The 24196-nt window shown below is 34.8% G+C and overlaps 1 protein-coding gene across 2 annotated transcripts; it reads right to left on the bottom strand.

Annotated features, from left to right (window-relative positions):
- Positions 1 to 1933: 1933 nt before the first annotated feature.
- LOC106472169 (cytochrome P450 3A29-like) lies at positions 1934 to 23533 on the bottom strand. Of its 2 annotated transcripts, none has more exons than XM_022400775.1 (14): positions 23323 to 23533; positions 18871 to 18967; positions 18395 to 18447; positions 16312 to 16408; positions 13576 to 13704; positions 12860 to 13100; positions 11709 to 11848; positions 8305 to 8443; positions 7036 to 7123; positions 6327 to 6435; positions 5468 to 5559; positions 4780 to 4920; positions 4315 to 4480; positions 1934 to 2165 (listed from the first exon to the last, which is right to left on the bottom strand). In XM_022400775.1, the coding sequence occupies exons 1-14, from the start codon at positions 23376 to 23378 to the stop codon at positions 2088 to 2090; spliced, it is 1626 nt and encodes a 541-aa protein (XP_022256483.1). In that variant the 5' UTR covers positions 23379 to 23533; the 3' UTR covers positions 1934 to 2087. The 2 variants fall into 2 exon arrangements, with proteins under 2 accessions (XP_022256483.1, XP_022256482.1); XM_022400774.1 differs by having other exon boundaries at positions 8293 to 8443; positions 23323 to 23532.
- Positions 23534 to 24196: the final 663 nt, after the last annotated feature.

Below are 24196 nucleotides of genomic sequence, written 5' to 3'. Positions count from 1 at the left end.
CCTCAAGAACTCTCTGATGATAATCGTTTCCAACGTGTGAACGTTGCTTCGTCTCTTCTGGCGTGTAATGAGCGTGAACCAATTTTCGACAGAATTGTCACCGATGACGAAAAGAGATTGTCTATGCGAATATTAAATGCCAAAAACAATAGTTCAGTCATAGAAAGTGATGCTTTGCATTTGGTCGGACATCAAAGGAGTAATTCATTTCGCACTCCTCAATCCACAGCGAACTGTCAATGTAAAGATCTATAGTCAACAAGTGGAACGTTTAAATCAAGCCCTCCATCAAAAACGCCCTTCACTGTCAATTGGAAAGTTGTTTTTCTTCTCCACGACAATGCACGTCCACATGTGGCACGTTTGACGCAACATAAGATTATGGAGTTGGGTTGGTAAGTTCTCCCCCACCCACTATATTCTCCAGATATGGCACCATCAGATTACCATATTTTCCGTTCGCTGCAACACCATCTTAATGGGAAAACGTATGCAAACATGGAGGGTGTTAAAGAGGACATCGACATGTTTTTGGCTTCAAAGCCAAGTGATTTCTTTAATCAGGGCATTAACAACCTGACTGTAAAATGGAAAAGCATCATCGATAAGAATGGAGACTATTTCATTTAATAAATATTTTGTTTTGATATTTTCATCTAAAAAGAAGCGACCTTAATTTTTTGACGATCTAATAGTTTCAACACACGTTGTCTTCTAGCCGAAAAAAAACTGGTCAACTAACGCCTAGGTGACTTGTGATCGTGGAATTCCCACGAAGTTAAGCTTAAAGTGACCTTGGGAGGTGTTGAAGTGCCAATCCTGTGAGTAAGGTTATGTAGGTGAAACTAGAAGAAGGGTTTCCACGAGTTTCTGAACATAAAAGAAGAAATAAAATATGGAAACAAAACAATGCCATTTCTCTTCATATGAGAGATTCTGGCCATCAAATTGATTGTAAATCAACAAGAATTTTATACAAAACGGATAACTACATAAAGAGAAAAAACGTCGAAAGGTGCTTAATCAAAAGCCTGCCCTAATTTCAACACCTCCATAGGTCACTTTAAACTTAACAACTTCCTGACCTCCTGTGTCCTTAAGGGAATTCCAAGATCAGGGGTCACGTAGGCGTTCGTTGACCAGTTATGTCCTGCCAGAAGACAACGTGAGACTGAAGAGGACGCACGAATGTGTCGAAACTAGTTTCTCTAATATCAGACTTCTGACAATTTGTTTCGATATTGTGTTCATTTATTATTTATTAACTCCAACAGGATTGGAAAGACTGAATCCATGACTCTCAGTACAAAAACCAAAAAATTGTGGCTCTGTGTTTGTTTTTTTTTCTTAAGAAAAAAAAAGTTGAACTGACGTAAATTATATTTGATTAATTTATATTGTATCGTAGGTTTGTGGAAATTTGAGTTTAAAATTATCTTGAGTGGAAGTTTAAAAGGTGAAGATAATTACCAAAGACATAACATATTTTATTCAAATAAAGATTTTTTTGTATACATAACGTAAAAATTCGTTTAGTCCGTAAGTTCTTCACGTAGGCCTAAAATCCATTAGGCTATATCACAATGACGGATATGTGTAAGTGATATAACATTTGTATCATAATAACACCTACGCCTAAAGTATTAATCTCGATTTCCATGTCAATGTGACAAATGGGTCTAAAATTTAACGTATTATTAAGAACCACATATCATCGTAAGAGATGATTTACTTCGAATTTCCAAGACATAGTTCATTTAGCTTTAAACCCATGGGTGAGATATTTCATCTCAGTTGTATACAAACCCAAGAGTGGAAAGTTTTCGTGGGAAGGGAGTTAATTTACATAAATTTTATTTACGAGACAAGATTTTTAAAGGGCATTTTTTTTAAATCAACAAAATATTCCCTCAGAATAAAAATCAACTTTAACTTCTCGGAAAGTTTTTTTTTATCATTTTTCTGATTTACAGTGTTTATACTAAATTTAAAAAATTGTATTTTTAAATTTGTATTTTGTTACTCCATTATTATTCGGTAGGTTAAGTTAGTGCAGGCAATATCCAATCCACCAAAAACAACTGCTGTCAATTTCGGGGGACAAATCTTGCATATACACCTTTACCTGGGGTAAGTGTAGCCGGGCGTACTGTAATAGTCAGTTCCTGCAAGAAAATATATCAAACCATTAGAGTTTAATGCGACCCTGTAATAAGTTCTTTGAAGAATGTATATTCACACTAAAGGATTATTGAAGCCGTAATGTGGCGCTGCGATTATCAAGTTTCTACTGGGCATTGAATAATGTTACAGTAATACCAAACTCACTATCAAGTTTCAATTTTGCAATAAATAAATACCTCGGTAATAATATCGAAAATATAATAAAAACAGTACCATACCTTAAAGATGAGTTTATCTAAGGAAATAAAAAACACGGGTGATAGGCTATTAATTACAGTATAGTAACAGCACTTCGATGTGACAATACGAGGGACATTTTCTCCCCACAAATAAGCAAACGCTACCACTATTTTACTGTATACTGACTGGCCCTATCAGAACTTCCTACACATATACTTGGACAAAATGTGACATATTTAAAAGAGAGTGCTCGTGTAATATCTCTGGTGTTTAATTGAATATAATAATAATAAGGAAAGTGTCGGTCTATACAGCTAAAGTTCAGTGGTTCGCGTCCCATTATCTTAAAAAAAAAGAGTTTGTTCTTTTAGTAACGATTGAACCACACTGTTCGACCTGATAAAAGTTGGTAGTAGATGGTGATGACTAGCTGCCTTCCCTCTCGTATTTCACTTCAAAATTAGAGACGGCTAGTACAGATAGCCTCATGCAGCTTTGCAGGAAAGCCAACAAACAAACGATTCTTATTTATACACAAATAAAGTAATATTAAAGTTTTCCAAACTACAGGAAAGAGCAAGGATGTGAAGAAGAACATGACTGTGGGCACTCGTTTAGCAGGAATATTTTTTAATGAAGACCATTTCTATGACGATTAGATAAATTCTCCTATCATCCGAGTTCGTCAAAAAAAGCAATCGATACGAAAGATATCTTCAAAGAGACAAAACTGTGGTTACCAGTCGCTGATGAGCGAGAAGTGGGGGTAACTACAAATGATGGGCCCTCGCATTTATCCCCCTTGTCGGCAATTCTTAAGTTTATCGGGCTCTTGTTCCAGTTAAGTTCCATAACTATCTTCAATCATATCATGCGAAGGACCTTACAAGAAATGGCACTTAATAACCGAATCTGAACACTCATCTCAAATGCACACAGGAAAAGTTCAAAAACATGACTTTAACTGAGCGTAGAATGGTGACTTGTGACACTGTGAAACGTTTTACACTAATTTTTAGTACTGGTTATACGGTTAAAGTATGGGAAAAACCATGAAACTGGTCATCCTATTTGCTTTGTTAAAATGATGCTATTTAGTGGAGGTGCTGTAATAGTCTGGGGATATTCTCTAAGGATAAGAAAAGTTCATATATTTCTTTAGAAGAGTGATTGACATTCAGAGGAGCCTTCCAATGTAATACTTCAACAATCCATGGGGCTTCTCTTTTCCAACAAATGTTTTGAAGAGCATGGTGGTCTTGACATCTGCTGTCTTCTATAACTAGTGCAAACACCAGATTCGGTCCAATTGAGGAACTTTGCAATGATCATGAATATCGCACTTTCAAACTTATTTCTCTGTAATATCCTTTTACAACTGGGTTGCTTTTGGAACTTCCGGCATTTTGTAGAGTCTGTGCCATACCGAATCCGTGTACCAAAAGTTTGATTCAACCTGATGATAGGCGGTGATCCTAATAAAGTGGGCAGACTGTTCTAATATTATATATACTTCTTGACATGTTACAGATAGCCCTTGAAAGCTAATTTTATACAGGGTGGAGTAAAAGTTATTATACAGTTATTTCTTGTAGAACATAGTTTAATTTCTAACGTCTTACTCTGAAGCAAACTATAATTAAATGGGTTTCAGTTGTCTTCGTAATATTTTCTTGAGTATCAACTGTATAGTAATTTTTACCCAATCCTGTACTTTTTGGCCCTTACGTTTACGTTAAATACGTCTTTGTAATGATATAGAATTAAGGGACAAATGACTTTCAAATAACGTTCGGCCTTTTCATTGGATTCTAAGAGGCATTTATCTAAAACCTAATCTAAAAGTCATCTTCGCTTTAATTTGAGTGAATTTCATTTCAGTAATGGTATGATAAGGCTTAGAGAAAATTATCACAAACATAAATATATCTTTCTGATGATATGCTTTACCTTTTCTGTCATTTCATTTGGTTCCAAGCGGTATTTATGTAGAATTTGAGCTAAAGCCAATTTGGCTTCCATTTGGGCGAATCTCATCCCAATACAGTTTCGGGGACCTTGTCCGAACGGTTGCCAAGCAAGAGGATTATTTTTCTGGCGATTTTGTGGAGAAAACCTAAGTTAAGCAAACTTAAAGTTAATAATACAAGATAATAATGATGTAAATTACTATTACAATAATTGATACTGAAAATTACGAAAACTGTAAAACGAAAACAAAGGCTATTAAAACCGCGAAAACAGACAGAACTAAAGGTCTTAGACAAGAACCGTTGCTGTAATTCTTTATCTACCAACTTTTTATGTTACCACTCGTATCTTAAGCGTTCAAAATATAATTAATACCAGAATTTATAATTTATGATTAAAACTTATTGAGAAAAATTATAATAATAATAATATATATATATATACCTGTCTGGATCGAACTTTTCTGGATTTGGCCACAGATTTGGATCATGATGAAGATGATACACAGGCACTTGAACTGTCATCCCCTTCGGGATACGAAGAGATCCGTACTGGATATCCTTGCTTGCTTGTCGGTTGACAAAACTTAATAACCAAATCAACATTAGGAAACGAAAAAATCCTACTAACTGTTGAAAACATTAAAGCTAGCTGTAAGTTATATGATATATATATATTTGTCGTTGTCTACAATGACGTTTTCTTGCATAAATTATCATTACTTCAAGAAATAGTTATAATTAAGTATACTTGTAATAAGATATTATGTTAGGCCTATTATATTTTTAACACTATGTTCTTAATCCAATCCCTTAGAGATTTTCAAGAATTAGGAAAGTGTATAATTTAGTTTAATTTAATAATGTCGTATTTTTATCCATATTTAGAGTAGCATTTTAATTAATATGGAAAACAAAAACATTGGTCTATTTATATTTATAACTGATTTAAATTTAAGTCCTAAAAAAGATAAACCATGCACAGAATTTACTCAAGTCGATTAAACTTAAGAACAATAAAACTGACTGCAAGTTTTGTCATAAAATAAAACAAAATAAAAACTGCAATTTATTAGATTTAAATCGCTTTTTGTTTCTTCTTCTATTTGTCTTTTGCAGACTAAGATACTTACAGGTAGATTGGAGGATAAAACCGTAGACTTTCGGACAGAACCTGGTCCAAATACTGCAGCTTATGAACCTTTGCGTAGTCAAGTGTCTCTCCCTGTGGAGTGAAACTTGTATTTTTAACGTTTAGGGTAAAGCAGTTTTAACATTAAAATATTTAAAACATCGTGCTGTAAAGAATGTGTGTTATGAGAAAATACAAAATTTAATTTACTATTTCAAAGATTGAATCAAGATAAAAATGATGTTTCATTGTTAACACGTTCGCTGCCACCAGTAGTATTAATAAATTATGTATAAGTAAAATTAAACATCCAAAAGATGTCGAGGAGCAGCCATAGTGTCCCAAACTCATATGCTGCAAGAAAAAATTGGCTTTGAAACATAATTGTCTGTGACCCACCGGTGGGGCAGATATGTGTTAAATACAATCTGAGTAAAAATAAATACAAATAAAGTTTCACATATTAGTATCATTATATTTTCTAACTGAAAAGATATTGAGAATGAATATTTGATGACAATAACTTTCCGAAACGTATTATCTCATTAGTTAAAAATATCTAATCAAAACAAGAACTTACACAAAACTTTCGTTTTACCACTTATTTTCAACCAATGGTTTGATGTTAATTATTTGTAGTCTGTTTTATAATTTGTAGACATTGATTTAGAGGTTACTTTTTTTATTGAGGAGAAACAAGTCGACTACATTTGGGTTCGAATAAAACAAAATTTGTCGGCTTCGAAAAATTGTGTGTCGTAATACATGTGCTAACGACGTACAAATTTGAGCATATTAACTTTCGCACCACTTTATTAAAAGTAAATGACAAAAAAAGATAAACAATTATTTCTACATACTTCTTCAGCCATTAGTTGATCTACTTCTTGCCGTATTTTCTCCTGCACTTCAGGATGTTTTACAAGCAGGTGTGTGGTGAAACCAAGCGCTGTACTTGTCGTCTCGTATCTGAGGCGTAGTGAAAACAATTTATATTAAAAATTCACAATGAAGTAAACAGAAATAAACACTTAATACGATAAATATAAACAAAAAACTACAACAAAAAACATTGAAATAAACTGAAACTGAATTATCTAAGCATAAATTATAATAAAACCATAGCTACAATTTTTTTTATTAATTTACAAAAATTTTCAAAGACCAGAATTTATGTCTTATATTTAAACCAAATGAGTTGTTTTTATAAATAACTATAACTGCAGTAATCATTATTGTTATTATTTCACTAGTTTGATGTACCTCGAGAAATATTCGTATACAATTATCTCAAGATCTTCTTTAAAAAAAAAATCACAAATAACTGACGTGGTGCAGTTTTAGAGGCGTCGCTAGGCACTGGCACACGGGGCTCGTGCCCCCGATTCTATTTGACAGTGCCCCGAATCCCCAGTTAGTGTCTTGAAAACTAAGGATAGAAGACCATAATCAATATCATATTAAAACGCCGAAAATTTCCGCGCCTATGGGTCCGAGCCCCGAATCTTTTTAGCACCCAGCGACGCCTCTGGTTTAAGATATTTAAGTTTGAGTGCATATGTTTCCTACCCTGCCAGTAGAGCTATAAAAGCATTTGCTTCTATTTCAGTGTCTGACAACCCCCGGGTCTTGGTGGTGGCCTTATTTGACTCAGAAGCTGAAAAAAAAATGAATACTACAGTATAAAAATTTAGTATATAATGTTAAAGTAATAAAAATGATAACGAATAAAAACTGGCTAACAACAATTTGAGGAGAGCATCTTAGAGAAAACAAACAAAAAATAATAAATTCAATTTTGTTAGTTGCTGTATTTTACAAAATTTAAACTTATGATAAAGCAAATTTTCACCCATTTCATTGCATTTAATTTATTGTTGTTCTCACGTTGGTGAATAATATTCCTGGTGAGTCATTTGAGAAGGAAGGAGCACATCTAAAAATTATAAGCCTAAAGCGCCAGTAAACCTTAATACACCCCTGGTCATTAGAGAATCTGTTAAAACAAAGCGTATTAATTTGTGGTTGAAATAAGTTCCTACTGATATATTATTTCGCTGAAATTAGTAAAATTTGGATATTGGAAGAAATAAACATTTATATTTTATTCAGCAAATCCATTGAAAACTCGAGAAAAATAATTTTGTAGCATTTATGATACATGTTCTTCAAATAACTATGTAAATAGGCGTTTCTTCTAGAATAATGTGATATTTATTGTCAAATAACTTATCTGTTACTGATATTTTTTCCTGACGGATTGCTTGAGTCGGTGTTGAGAAAGGGCAGGTTTTTATGAATAAACAAAAGATACTGTTTATATTGAAAATAGCAAATACTAACTTTTATATATTACTAGTACAAATAACTTTTTTGTGAAAGTACATTCAATTTATATATTAATTACTACCATTGTGTGGATAGGTGGACCTCAGTCGAATATTAGTGTTTTTTGAAAATAATATTATTGAATTTTAAAACTCTCAAACAGAAAGTTCATATTCGAAATTATAATAAAGGAAATACATCCCTTTAGAACTTAGAGATTAACAAACTATATATATATATATGTGAGGTTAAATTTAAGGGCATTTTTGGCACTTTTAAAGTATTCGGACCACTAAAATTTGTTGTTATTGTTTCGTCTGGTTTCCTTTAAAGAATCTTTTTTATCTTAATTTATAGATACAAGAAAATTTATAAATATTTCTACTTTTATTAACTCTGTTAAATTTTACGTATTTAGTCGTGCAATATAAAAGCATTTTTTTAATAACCAAGTAAAAGTCGTGTTTTATAACTTTCTATAATAAAACATTTACAAACGTTTAATGTCACCATTTTCAGTTCCCTGTGCTTTCTCGTCATATTTATCAGCTTCGTCTCCAGCGGTAAGTTGGTCTGCAGTTATTTTCCCCATGTCGACTTTTTTATTTTGAGAATCGATCATTAACTGGAGCAGGTCTGGGCGTCGCTTCTACATCAGTGACAGAATAAAACATTTGGAAAATAAATTAATGTATGCAAAGATCAAACCAGCTACATCCTTTCTCTCATCCGCCCAAGAATCTCAACTTAAAGTATCATTTATTATAAAATATGGGATTGGTGCACCTATTTAGTCTGTAGTTGTTACCACTACTTCAGCGCCATCTGTGATTGCTTGACTATCCTGGACTACCCCAGCTATGTTACTATCAAACCTAGTTCAAGAATTTATCTGGCCAAATCAACAATGTTACCCGTTCGCGATAGGTACCATGGGAGGCATATCAGGCTCAGTTTGAAATAATTTCCAGATCGAACGAGTGAAATACTGAAGAACAAGTTTTTAATGTTGTTGCTTATTTAAAAGGAACAGATGTAACAACAATAAGCGATCTTCTAGCTGAGAGTCGAAACAAGCATTTCATATGATTGATACTGGAGATGCATCTCCAATATTCGGTTAGATATATATAATTCGCATTTTAAAACAGAATAAGGATTTCAAAGCAACAAAAGCCAGGAAGTAACAAGGAGTATTAAAACCAAGTACTAGTCCTTGTGCATCACCTACTGGATCCACAAGGTTATGGGGACCACCGGAAGGTAAATGAAATCAGAAAGAGGGATGTCTTATGTGGATCAAAATGATTTTTAACATTGGATCTGAAGTGTGGATATTGGCAAGTACAAGTCAATGAAGCAAGTATAGGAGTGACAGCCTTTACTGCAGGAAATGAATTGTGGCAGTTTGTTGTGCTGCGGTTTGGATTATGTAATCTACCTGTTACGTTTCAATGACTAATGGAATGTACTCTCTCTCTGAACTACCATAGAACGTCATACTCATCTTCATGGATAACATAATAAAACAGGAGAAGACTTTTGATAATGTTTATGATGGGCGAAAAAGACCTGGAAAGGTTGAGGAAAAGGGACTTTAATTGAGCTGAATCTGAAGAAGTGTGAATTGTTATGTCAACAGATGAGTTTTCTGGAATATATTGTTAAGAGAGAGAGGAAGACCATACAGTCCCATCTAAAATGGAATCGGTCTGGGATTGGCCAACACCAAAAAATGTGCATGGGGTAAAAATATTTCTTTGACTGTTCTCTTACTATCATCATTTTGTAGACTAATTCCCTAACATAGCTCGTCCTTTACACAAATTACTTGAAAAAACAATTAGGTTTTGTTGGACTGCTGATTGTGAATAAGGATTCAAAAACTTAAAGAAGATTTAATCATTACTCTTACATTAGCACAGTCAACTCTTGAAGATTCACTCATTTTAGAAACAGACGCAGTGATTTTACAATGGGAATAGTGTTATCACTGAAAAGAACATATGATTGCCTACTATAGCAGGACAATGAGTGCTACAGAAAGAAGGTATTATAGAACATGAAAAGAGCTACCAAGTGTTGCTTGAGCCCTAAGCCATTTTCAAAGTTATCTGTATGGACTAAAGTTTACACCCTAGGCAATGCAACATTGAAATGGATGGTAAATTTGTGCACTTGAAAAGGTCAGATAGCAAGATGGCTCTAGAAATTTAGGAGTATAATTTTAATAGATGTGCATCACTCTGGATGGAACCATGAAAATGCTGATTCATACCCCAAAGACCATGTATAAACGCCATTGAAAGAGGGAAGTGCAAAATATTAAAGACAACCAACTTAAAGTACAATAGATTATACTCTAAGATGAGATATCCACAAGTGATGATGAAGAACTAATGCAGTCCAATACTCAACTGAAAGATGCCCAGTCAAAAAATACAATTTTGGTACCAATTACTCAATGGATGAGGAATAGTGCAGAAAATCCCTCGTGGGAAGCAATTGCTCCATACAGCCCATAGACTTAGATTCATTGTACCTTCTGTATTCACATTCATAGGATAGTCACTTAACAGAATCTGACACAGAATTTGTAAAGAGACTATTGGTATCATACCTGATTTTACCCAGGGAAGACATAAATCAGCTAATGATAAAATTAATAGGTGAGTCATTGGTCAACTGGGTAATTTCAAAGAAGAATCTGCCAGTGGAAAGTCAACTTACTGAAGATCCCACAGTTCCTGTCGACACTACTTCCCAGGGATAACCAAAAATAGAGCCACCAGTGGATTTGCTTGACCTAAGGAGAACTTCCCACAGTCATAGGACAGCAAGTGATTATAAGTGACAAGAGGTCATTCCATCTGTATATCAATGCTTGTAAAAGAAAATCACTAAAGAGTATTGTTTTATTTCTGTATTAGGATTGTTCAAGAGACTTCACAGTCCAAGAAGGTGGCAGTGTTGTAAGCTATATTTTTAATATTTGATCTAGATATTTGATTGATTGAGGGAGCTCCTCATGAAATCACGATGATCCATTATCTAGAAAAATTCATGAAAGTTAAGGCTTTGGTAGAATCTGGAAATGGCTTGCCATGATCCGGTGGTTAGAGTGTTCGAGTTGTAACCTGCGGGTCACAGGTTCAAATCTCAGACTCCCGTCATTAAACATACCCGTTCTTTCTGTCGTGGGGGGGGGGGGTGTTATAACGTGATGCTCAGCTCAATCCCACTTTTCGTTGGTAAAGAGTAACCCACGAGTTGGTATAGTGTGGTGTTGACTAGCTGCTTTCCCTCTAGTGTATCATTTTTATATTAGGGATGGCTATCACAGATATCCCTCGATTAGTCTTGCATGAATTTCAACAAAGCAAACAGGCAAACAAAAATTTTGAAATGTCTTACATTACAGAGAAACCTAGATCATATATAAGTACCAGACGCAGTAAATTAATGATTAACCAGTGAGTGATTCAGTTCAGTGTCAGCTAGTGAGTTACTGTGTCTGTGATTCAGTTACTAAGTTAGCCAGTCAGAGTGATTGTTATCAATCGATTAGCGAGGAAATTGTGTAAGTAAGTTTATTTGTGAGTTGGACGTAACATTAGTTTTGTATTTTTGTTGAAAAGTTCCTTTGCGAAATTAGGCTTACTTGTTAACCTAACCTATACCAAATGTTATTGAAAAAAATGAAATAATTCGTTATTTTAACGTGAATTGTACATGGGATTATTTTTACCAAATAATCTGAAAGGACCCGCCCAACGATAAGCCTTTTTACAACAATACTAGTATTAACACAGGTTCAATATTCATTTGATCAATCCAGAATCAATAAAAAACAAAAATCACAATAATTATTTTAAAAACTAAAAACAAAACAAAAAATATCTGGAAGAACTTACCGAGTTGTCCGCTTTTCTGGATTGAATTACTTGGCTACACATGCTCATTAGACGAAAGACTGGGTTGACTCCTTTATTGCGGAACTTAAAACTCATTTGACCCAACTTGGTCATTATTGTCTCAATTTCCGGGAAGGAGACTAAAGAATAATTTAATCAATATAGTAGTAAATATATCATCACAAAATAATAATCTCTCTCCCGAAGAGTAAATATCTTTAAATTGTTTGTTTGGAATTAAGCATAAAGCTGTGCAATGGGCTATCTGTGCTCTGCCCATCACGGGAATCGAAACCCGGTTTCTAGCGTTGTGAGTCCGCAGATATACCGCTGTGCCACTGGGGAGCAAAATTTATTTACAACAAAACAAAGCATATTAATCGCAGTGAGATGTTTATAAACGGATTTAGGATTAACCTATGTCTCCTAAGCTCTGGTGAGATACTGTTGGGATTACGACCGAAAATATAAACGACAGCGAGTGTACGTAATTGATGAACCAATGCATTTTAATCCTTTGTTTTTTTAGAAAGCATTCTCTTAGTTGGCCCGGCATGGCCAGGTGGTTAGGGGGCGCTCGACTCGCAATCTGGAGGTCGCGTGTTCGAATCCCTTTCACACCATACATGTTCGCCCTTTCAGCCGTGGGGGCGTTATAACGTAACAGTCAATCCCACTATTCGTTGGCAAAAGAGTAGCCCAAGAATTGGCCGTGGGTGGTGATCACTAGCTGCCTTCCCTCTGCTAAATTAGGGACGTCTAGCGCAGGTAGCCCTCGTGTAGCTTTGCGCGAAATTCAAAACAAACAAACAATCATTATCTTAGTTAGAACGGCATATAAAAATTACTACATTATTCAGTGGGATTAGTTCTGATCTACGTAGATAGCTTGCTTTGATCAAAAGTCATTGATAGTCTACTTTTATAACCAAAACAACTTAGCAAAATGCACACTTTTACACTTTGATAGAAACAAATCTTTATATATCTATAAATATATTATTTTAAACTTGCTCTTTCGGAACAATAAGCATACGTTGCGTATTATAATGCAAATACGTTTTTATTATCGAATTTTGGTTATTAAAGACTGTGTGTGTACATAAATGTATTTTTTATATTTTCCTTTTGTTTCTAGATGTCTCACTTACCCATCATAACCGTCAACCAAGAATGGAATTCACGAGAGAAAATCACTCTAGAGTTTTTAACGAGCTCGTGTTCTTCAGGACTCTTCTGGACGTCTGTCTGTATCCCCAAAGCACACCTCCCGATCACATCCATAGTCAAACTCTGATATAACTTGTACACGTCGAAAGGCTTCCCTTCTTGAGACTTTTTCTCGATATTGGTGAGAAGTTCTTGTATAGCGTAATTCATTATTGATGACATCTGGTGGAAGTTAAACGAACAGGGCTGAAATTGGCGTCTGACGAGATATTCTTACTCTTATTACAGTTTTAATGATGGCATACTTCACAAAGTGTTTAATGAACTCGTTTCTAACTAAATTTAAGCACGCGATTCTTTCAGCGATAAGCAAGCTATCTTTCAGTAAATGTTTATGTTAAGTCTTTTCCTTGCCATGCTTTCTGTACACGTGATTATTTCGCATTTATCCTCTCAGTTTATTTACGTCCAAATCACTGATCTCAGAAAATTCCCAACTTAAAGTTCCCCCTACAGGCAAACTAATTTATCTAATGGTTATAATCCTTTAATTAATGATGTCATATTAGTGGGAAGGGTAAAGCATAACCTACCATTAGTGAATAAAAACACAGAAACTAAAGTACCTTAAAAGAAATTAAGATGTAATTTTTAGAAATGAAAACTGACTAATTAATTAATGATTTTTATGCCTTACTGTTTTTAATTTTCCTGTTGTAAACGAAGGCGTTAACACACTTCTGATTTCTTTCCAGCGATGACCTTGAACGTGGGTTAATGCATGCGACATTTTGTTTCCTGGCTTAGGTTGGGCTTGAAACAACCCCTAGATAACACGAAAGTTTGTTAATAATAATTGATAAGAACATATTGTTTTAAACATTTGAAAGTAGTAACGAATGATGGAAGTGTAATTATATCACCGTTCGTTAAGCTTCCTACAGCTTTGTACGATATATATATAATACTGTTTCCCAAACTGGGATTCAGGGGACCTCTGAGAGACCTCGATCCCAAACTGGGATTCAGGGGGACATCTGAGAGACCTCGATCCCAAACTGGGATTCAGGGGACCTCTGAGAGACCTCGATATAACTTCAGAAGCACATCATTATATATTTTCCCTCTGATTGGTTTGTGTTTTCTTCCATTCTATCAAACTGTTGTTTGGATTGAAGGTTGGTTGAAGGATAATAGCAATCCTAGATGATAATATTTCTATGCAATTTCAAATAATAATATCTCTATACAATCCCAGATAATAACATTTCAACACAATCTCGGATAGTAGTATTTCAATACAATCTCTGAGACTAGTATTTCAATAAAATCCCTGAGACTAGTATTTAAATACAATCTCTGAGACTAGTATTTCAATAAAATCTCTGAGACTAGTATTTTAATAAAATCTCTGAGACTAGTATTTCAATAAAATCTCTGAGACTAGTATTTCAATAACAATTCAGATAATATTTCTACACAATTCCAGATAATAATATTTCTATACAATTCCAGATAATAATATTTCTACACAATTCCAGATAATAACATTTCATACACAATTCTAGATAATAACATTTCTATACAATTCCAGATAATAATATTTCTATACAATCCAGATAATAATATTTCTAAAACATCCCAGATAAGAATATTTCTAAACAATCTCAGATAGTAATATTCCTATACAGTCCCAGATAATAATATTTTCAGACAGTTCCAGATAGTAATATTTTCAGACAGTTCCAGATAAGAGTAATTCTACACAATCCCAGGTAATAATATTTAAAAAATAATAATAAGATTTCTACACAATTAATAATATTTCTACATAATCCCAGATAATAATATTTCTACACAACCCTAGATAATAATATTTCTACACAATCCCAGCTAATAATATTTCGACACAATCCCAGACAACAATAATGTTTCTACACAATCCCAGATAATAATATTTCTACACAATCCCTGATAATAATATTTCTACACAATCCCAGATAATAATATTTCCACACAATCCCAGATAATAATATTTCGACACAATCCCAGAAAACAATAATATTTCTACACAATCCCAGATAATAATATTTCCACACAATCCCAGATAATAATATTTCGACACAATCCCAGAAAACAATAATATTTCTACATACTCCTAAGCGTTCAGAGAATTCCAGACAGTGACATTACTATATAATTCCATATAATAATAAAATTCCTACATAATCACAGTTGAAACAAATGTTTGCAAATAGGTGAAAATATACACAAACATTTACGTGCTAAAATACGTCATAAATATAATGTAAGAAATTTATATAACATACTCCCAGATTGAACTGCTCATACAAATATGACATATAATAATATATAAATGTTTGTTTGCTTAACTTCGTGCAAAGCTACTTGAGGGAAATATTCTACACTAGCCTTCCCTGATTCTAAAGTGATAGACTAGAAGCTAGTCAACACCAACTGCCACTAACTCTTGGGCTACTCTTTCCCAGCGAATATTGGGATTTACAGTCACACTATAACCTACTCCACGTTTCGATCCCTCGACTCCGCAGTTTGAGAGTCCATCATCCTGCTCAGCAGGTCACAATACGTACATATTTTTATAAATACATATTAATCTTCCTACAATAACAGGCTCGCATACATTTACATCAGAACAGGAAATATTTTCTCTACACAGTTAATGATAAAGATATAATTACGTTATTAATATGATATTTTTACCTAATATTAATTTCACTTAAAAGTGAATAAGATAGGTCCACTACAAGATGGAGGATTTGGCAAGATAGATTTCAACGTAATATTTAATCTTTGGAAAGAAATAAAAGGACTAGGCATGATATGTAATACATAATGAAAACAATCTTTATTCTTGCAACACAAAGAAACTGTGTGTGTGTGTGTGCTTCGCCTTATGGAAGATGGATAATGTTCTTTAGCCCTTTACATTTTATTGAACTTGTAGATTGATCGGGCTGGCTCTACTACCTCAAGACTTATATCCAAACTCATTTACTCTGACAAAATATCATGTTACTTAATAGAATCGCTAACGTCAAACTTGCCAAGAGCAACTAACGCTAACCACGTGAATGGTCATCCACTTTCAAGCATAAGGAAGATCGTAACGTCCAGGCAACACCTAACCTACTATTAGGCTTTCGATTTTAATGCATCTTTACAGCCATACATCCCATGGGCACACCCAGCATTATCTCAAAAATAATAATAAAGAAGAAAGGTAACAATAACATAATCATCTTAACAACTTTCTCGACCACGTGTTATTTGAAAACTGCACATACTCCTATCAGAGGAGACAACTTTTAAAATTTCCTATGTTAAAATAAGAAGATAGAAAACGCAGAGGACATCTGCATATCACATATGTAATAAGATGTCCACCTACCGGCCTGTTGATAAAATTCTGAAAGTCCTTTATTTGAATGTTTTTCAACAAATCAGGATCGGCTATACAGATAACTGGCCTCATACCTAGGTAGTACCTGAAATAAAAAATATAATAAACATAAAATAATTGAATTAAGTATTACCAGAAAATAAAATAGAAAACATGGAGAATATGTATTACCTGAAGTAAGATCTAAAAGGAAAACATGGAATCCACTTTTTGGAAAATATGTTTTGGAGACGATTTGAACTGGTAGTGAAAGAAACGTTATTACAAGTGCACAATGTTTCTCAAAAGCTTATATACCTGATGGTGACAAACTTTATAGAACAAATAATTATCCAAAGTAAAATATAGATGCGTTTTTGTTATGTGGTATTTCACAGATAAAATAAAAAGTAAATAAAGGGAAACAGAGACAAAAAATAAATAAAATATTTATTCCAGATGAGTCAATAATGTTTTCACTTACTGAATCATAGTTCAGACTTTAAATGGTGAACCGCTTTTATTGCTCTATTCTAATAAAAACTTTGGCTGCTGAACTAGGAATTAAAAATAAGCATTTTCATTGAACCAAGACATACAAGATCCTGTTAATACCATACTTTTTTTATTATTAGATAAGAGTACTATTGTGGTATCCCATACTCTTAGATTACCTACACCAGAAATCACTGTTATTAACATATTTTAGGGGTGGTTAACTCCTTGGCAATTCTAACTTCAATAAATCCGTGGCCCACCTCTCTACATAAATTGGCCATAAGGGGGGGGGGGTACGAGAAGCTTGATCTCTGAATGATCACTGTAGTTGTGATTAAAGCAGGATAGGGCTAACTACATCCTGTTTATAGGGAATGTTAACTAAACAAAACAGTTAAAATTCATCTGAATATACTTGTACGAATTGCCTCCCTCTAGCACAACAGTAAATTTGCGGATTTAAAACGCTAGAAGTGGGTTTCGATACCTGTGGTGGGCATAGAACAGATAGCCCATTGTGTAACTTTGTGCGATTATAGTAATTATATGTTCTAACGTCTTACTTGAAACCTTTACGGAGTAAAAGTAGTATATGAAGAGTTAATTAAACGATTTTTTGGGCTCAAAGGGTTATCTATGGATTCAAAGGACATTGACCTTGAATACTTGAAACCTTTACGGAGTAAAAGTAGTATATGAAGAGTTAATTAAACGATTTTTTGGGCTCAAAGGGTTATCTATGGATTCAAAGGACATTGACCTTGAAGTGTTTTTTTATCTCAAACAATACCTGACCTCAAAGTATTGTTGTCTAGGTTAAAACGATTTTCTAATTCTCAAAAGGTTATAAGGGTTCAAAGAAATTAGCTAGTACGACTGTGTCCAGTTGAGGCTGCCATATTGAAGTCAGGGGTCAAAATCGAAACATATTTATTCTCACTATATACAACTGTTACAACCGAACTATTTACTAATTTTACCTTTTCATAGTTATTTAAAATTATACCTTTATTCAAATATTGGAAATATTGTAAACATGTGCTAATTCTTTCACACAAGTAAAGGTTACATACTCCAACAGCTAACTTGTACTATTTTCTGTATGGACTTCTAGAAAGTTTGCTTTTTTGAACAGGAAATACCTGTAAAGTTGCTTGCACTGATTAGAGTTACATATGAACTAGTAGTTTAAATATGTAACTGTTGACTTATGGGATACCGTACTAAGGCTTTCGTCCGACTATAAGAGTGGGGTATCCAGTATTTCTCTTGGTCTTTATTCTTGGTGTCCTTGTCCTGTGAAGACGTAACGAGAAACAGAGGCAGTATATTTGTCCACTTATTTCTTTTTCTGTTTGATTTCTGTATTCTAGTTATTCTCTGCGTAACATTTCCATAATCTGAGCTTTGTTTTAAACTTATCTGTCGAATATCAATCTACCTCAATATTACCCTTTTACCAGAAAAGCATCGATAAAACTATTTTCTGCTTTTTCTACACCCTCGAGCTGTCTAAAGATGGTACAGTGCTTAAGTCGGTCAGTTTGTTTTTGTATTTTGGTTTCCATTTTAATAAAGTGATGATGCTACTTACCCAAAGACTTTGCCATATTTATCAATCCATTTCTGAAGGCAATAAAGAGGTCCCTAAAAGGATAGAAAATAATGCAAAAAATCATACCAGTGGCATAAGAGGTACATAACTAATTATACCAATAAATAGAATAATAATAAAATTAATCGAATTTAAATTACTTTATATATAATATAATAACCTAAATTTTCTTAATTTCGTTCTTTCCTCTCCAGTTCAAAAAAATAATTTTCATGACTCGAACTTTAGGCATCGTGTTTTTTTGTAAGAACCTAAAGCGCCATCTGTCTCGAGACAAACTTAGCTAATTAAGAGGAACCAAGGACTTATTCTTCAGGTAAGTTATCCTGAATGAATAATTCTGTAATTTTTCTTGCAGTTTAAATTGTGTATTAGCTAAGGTCCGATTTAGATTTTATTAGAAATTATTTTATGAAACCTGTTTCACACATTCATATGTACGTTTTTAAGTTTACCTTTGTGTACATCTCCCACATGTTCCCAAATAAGATGTTTGGTTTGGGTCCAGGAATTTCCAGTTCTTCTAGATAGGTGATGCGTTTCTTTCTCCATCTAAGATATATTAAATTCGTTTCTTCTAGAAAAACAGTAACACGAACGTTGGTATCAACTTTAATAAAGCAACAGAAACAATGTGTGACTATCAAACGATGATCTTTTTTAACAAACATATGGTCTGACACGATCTAATCAGTGGCTAGAGCGCTTGACTCGCAATCTGAGGGTCGCGAGCTAGAATCCCGACTCTCAAAATGTTCGTGCCCTTTCAATCGTGGAGCCTTTACAACGTTACGGTCAAACCCATTATTTGTCGGTAAACAGTAGCCTGAGAGTTGGCGGTGGGTACGTTGACTATCTACCTTCCCTTTAGTCTATATCACTTCGACAGAAAACGTGACGTGAAACAATGTTTGACTTTTCCCTGTCTTTGACTGAGTCTGGTTTACAAGAAAAGGGATACAGTTTTACGAACGATCACAATATTTATTTAGAAAAGAACACAGTCAAAGTTCGAATTGAAAAGTGTTTTTATTCTGTGTATTCAAGTGGAGAGAGATAGAAATCTTTATGTGTGTTTTTCAGCGGTTTCTGACTTGCCGCTGTGCCAATGGGGGTTGGGCTCGAGGTTGAATGCTTTCATAATGTCCCCCCGATGGATCAGTGGTAAGTTTACCAAAACTAAAATCCGGGGTTCGATTTCCCACGATGGATCCACAGCAGATAGGCCAATCTGGCTTTGATCGAAAATAAAACAAACTTAGCTTTTATAACACAAAATATAAATGAATAACGTTACTTCTGGTTCATTTACAGCAGTTATGCCTATTCATTATTGACCTTCCTGGAGTTAGGGTGATACTAGTTACAACCTATCTCATTTCTGCACGTGTCTGTTTGCCCCAAAAATATTTACACCTATTGGCAGAGATCAACAAAACGCGCACATAATTTCACGTGAAAATGATAATTACCAAGATGATATGACATGTATTCACATCTGTTTTTATATTTTTTGTTTTCACATAAAGAAATAAATCCTCTTGAAGCAGCAAATTTCAGAACTTAACATGCTCACTATGGATTAGCTAGCTTTGTTACGATAACCGTGAGCAAAAAAACAGATTTAAGTTTGTTTTTTACATACCAAAGTTTCTTATGAAGCGCATAGCTACACAATGGGCTATCTGAGCTGTACCCATCGCGAGTATCGAAACCCGATTTTTAGCGTTAATCTACGAAAGCGTGTTATAGTTTTAAGTGCCTAAATGGAAGACGCCTTGTTGATGCTCACTCCAAAGTTCAAGGAATTTTTAGCTGCGGCATAACGGCTCATAGAATGGCTCCGAGTTAGTTTTTGTTGTTGTTGTTGTTGTCATTTGTTTTTCAAGTACAAACTTTTAGCTCGTAGCTCCGTCATTTCTTGGCCGATTTGAGATATAATTACAGTTTTGGACTCAGGAGGTCAAACCCTTTCGATCGATGCACGACCAAAGTTTCATAGATCAATTTACTATAATACTGGCTAAAGAAAATCAATTTAGGGGGTACGCTGGTAGAGATCCTGATGAGTAATAAAATCCAAATCGGGTATACGCGCCCCACGCTTGGTATTGCTGGCGTACAAAAATATAGGCAATAAAAAGGAAAAAAAAAAAGGCCAACAGGTAAGGTCTCATAGATTAGTTTACTCTAATCCTGCCTAAAAGAATTTCAAGTGCCGCGGCTATTGAGGATTCCCTCTTGTTTTGTTTTTTTAATCTTAAAAACACTCGTGTAATTTGTCATTTTATTGATACAATAGTAAGAATAGAAATATGCCATGATAGTAAGATAGTAATTCAACATGAAACTAAGGGGGGAAGGAAAAAAGTTCATTTATAAAATATATGTTCTTTTCACTTAAAATCGTTTTTGCCCACCTACACAAAAAGTGCGCAATAAATTATCTCACAAGCAATTTCACGAAGGCGTTGCTTTTATAAATCACATGCCTAGCGCGGGATCCTTCATATCTTTTACTGTTACTGTTTATCTTAACAAATTCTAGTGGTAGTACCAGCAAGCACTATTGTTCTTAAGATAAATATTTGATAAAAAGAACTGTTTATGTGACTGATAATATATGCGGTTGTTTTTTTTTGTTTTTTTTCCGGTTAATTAAAACACCTACACGATAAAACTACCGTGTATTTGGATTGCTCTCCAATTCAGATTGCACCCGATTTTTATACGGCAAAAATAAATACGTTTAAAATAAAATTCCGATTACGCGTCAGGATTTTGAATTTAAGAGGGCGTTAGATGTACCTGATGGAATTCCACCATCAACAGCAATTTACAATTTTAGACTTTAGGATTGTTTTTTAACAGGATGTTTGGCAAGAAACAAAAATCTAAGTTAAAAGAAAATAATTTGGTAATATTGTACTGGGTTTTTACTAAGTCTAGGACTCAAACTTTCCTTTTGAATTGATTATACAGTCAATCAACGGCCCGGCATGGCCAGTTGGTTAGGGCGCTCGACTCGCAATCTTTGGGTCGCGGGTTCGAATCCCCCGTCCCACCAAACATGCTCGCCCTTTCAGCCGTTGGGGCGTTATAGTGTGACGATCAATCCCACTATTCGTTGGTAAAAGAGTAGCCCAAGAGTTGGCGTTGGGTGGTGATGACTAGCTGCCTTCCCTTTAGTGTTACGATGCTAAATTAGGGACGGCTGGAGCAGATAGCTCTCTTGTAGTTTTGCGCGAAATCCATAACAAGCCGGTCATCACCACCCAACTCTTGAGCTACTCTTTTACGAACGAATAGTGGTATTGATCGTCACATTATAACGTCCCCATGCCTGAAAGGGCGAGCATGTTTTGTGGAACGGGGGATTCGAACCCACGACCCGCAGATTGCGAGTCGAGCGCCCTAACCATCTGGCCATGCCGGGCCCAGAAGAGCTGTTAACCAAGAAATGGGACTGACTGTAACTCTTATAACGCACTCATAACTTGAAATAACGGATCACGATTAGAGAATAACAGGGCGAATCTTTCAACCCTTTCAATCTACAGCTCAACATGTTAAACACTCGGTCACCTTCGGCCCAGCTAGAGAAGAACAGAAAGATGTAAAGACTTTTCCTAATACACTGCATAACATTTTATAAAACAAAGCAACAAAAAAAAAAAAATAGAGCCGGAATGCATCAAAAGTGGTGAAGTAACTACATGAGTCAGGCTAGGACTAAACGTTTGAAGTATGAGGAAATGGAGTCAGGCTAGGACTAAACGCTTGAAGTATGAGGAAATGGAGTCAGGCTAGGACTAAACGCTTGAAGTATGAGGAAATGGAGTCAGGCTAGGACTAAACGCTTGAAGTATGAGGAAATGGAGTCAGGCTAGGACTAAACGTTTGAAGTATGAGGAAATGGAGTCAGGCTAGGACTAAGCGTTTGAAGTATGAGGAAATGGAGTCAGGCTAGGACTAAACGCTTGAAGTATGAGGAAATGTTTAGCACGTACACCAACTATAGGAGAGTGCCCTACAGGTCATCATGAATAGCTACTTGGAATAGTATATAGTGTATATGCCCATTTTCAGATATCCAGGGCGTCCCAAAGTCGAAATCTGGCGAACAGCCAAAACCAAGGTTTCTTATTTTCGTTCATCATCTTTCATCAACAGGCCTAGCACCTACCTAGTTCTAGCAGTAACTATCATCATTTGATAGAACAAAACAGTCTTCACGATCTTTGACTACATATTTCATTATTATTCTATGTAAAATGTATTAAACTTCAGAATACACTCTATAACCTAGTAACCCACGTACAAGTATTAGGAAACAAAATATCGCGAAATAAAAAAACCTGTGTAGGGCTGGTTACTGAACTTCATAAAAAGGAACCAAACCACTTGATCGAGCTAATTATCACATAGCAGACTAAACGTCTCGACTTTACATAGAGAATAAAATCTCTACATTACTGATTTCCTCACTATCAAAACAAATAGAACCAGAATTTACAATCGTAAAATGTTACTCTATCGTAAAGTAGTCATAAAAGCGGTATTCTAAAGTTAACTAAAGTAAAGGTGTAATGATGGAATCTAAGATTCTATTCAAACACTAAGCTTTCGATAAACAAAGTGAGGAAGCCAGTAATGTAGGAATTTTATTCTCCATGTAAAGTCGAGACGACTTAGTCTGTTATGTGATCATTAGCCGGATCAAGTGATATGTCCACTTCCATCCTTATCCTGTTTGGTTCTTTTTTTTTCTTCAAGTTCAGTAGCCAGCACTACCCAGCTTTTCTGTTTAGCCATATTATTTTCATAATACTTGTAATAAAATACCCACGTAGAAATCCGACTGGGATTTAACGTTTCGAAAGGGAAATAAAATATTCCATACTTACAGCAGCCATAAGAAAATAACCACGGAGACTAGGCCTAGAGTTGTTACTCCTAACATCTTGTTTCTGTGCAGGTTACCAGTTGTGAAGGCTGCCCTCTAGAGGAATCCGGCGTATTTGTGAGTGAGTATTTCACCCAGTAGTGACGAGTACAAAACAAACAAAATTATCTACTTATAACTTGTGGACTGCTCTGTCGTTGGTCACCCTCACGTGAAGTTTCATGACTGATTAGCACGTGGTTAAAACGAACAGCACTGTAAGCTAAACAATGAACTCCTGAGACTCCTAACGTAGTGATAATTGGGCAAAGTACAGTGCACGTGACCGTGGAGAAGTGGCGTAATCGGGATTTGAAGGATGGGACAAGAAATAAAATAATAAATACGTCAGGTCGTTTTATTACAATTATCATAAATACTTTATTTATTGTTAAAGTGTAAAATAACTTAAATATTAGGAGCCATCGTTTCGGAGGTAAGGAAAACGGTTACACCTAGCCCATTCCCGAGGTTACTCCAATGTCGTAAATCGACAAAATAATGGAAAATAGTCAAGTTTAGACTGTACGACCACTCTTCTTGTGTTGCAAAAAGGGGTTTCCTTTTCAGTGAACTGAGTATGACTACATTACTGACAAGGAAACTTCGTTCTATTAGTCCAACATCCATCACCCCTAAAGGATGAAACGTTCGTCCGTAACAGCCCCAAAACATTCGTCGTGTAAAGACTGTAGCTGATAGAATTGATTAAATAGTTGTTCTCCATCTCATTTATAAGTTTGACCACCATGCCTTCTCCAAAACGACCTTCTTCTCCATCTCATTTATAAGTTTGACCACCATGCCTTCTCCAAAACGACCTTCTTCTCCATCTC

This window comes from Limulus polyphemus, unplaced genomic scaffold (genome assembly GCF_000517525.1).
Source record: "Limulus polyphemus unplaced genomic scaffold, Limulus_polyphemus-2.1.2 Scaffold5134, whole genome shotgun sequence".
NCBI lineage: Eukaryota > Metazoa > Arthropoda > Merostomata > Xiphosura > Limulidae > Limulus > Limulus polyphemus.
Note: the sequence above shows the minus strand (reverse complement) of the source record. Positions and strands in the feature narration are given on the sequence as shown.

What these genes read in the sequence shown, in the direction of transcription:
- LOC106472169 (XM_022400774.1), bottom strand. Translation starts at nt 23,378, where the DNA reads ATGTTAGGAGTAACAACTCTAGGCCTAGTCTCCGTGGTTATTTTCTTA. An exon ending in TGTGGGAGATGTACACAAAG is followed by an intron (nt 18,448 to 18,870) that starts GTAAACTTAAAA and finishes CTATCCTTTTAG; the next exon opens with GGACCTCTTTATTGCCTTCA. An exon ending in CCAGAAAAGCGGACAACTCG is followed by an intron (nt 8,444 to 11,708) that starts GTAAGTTCTTCC and finishes TCACTGATGTAG; the next exon opens with AAGCGACGCCCAGACCTGCT.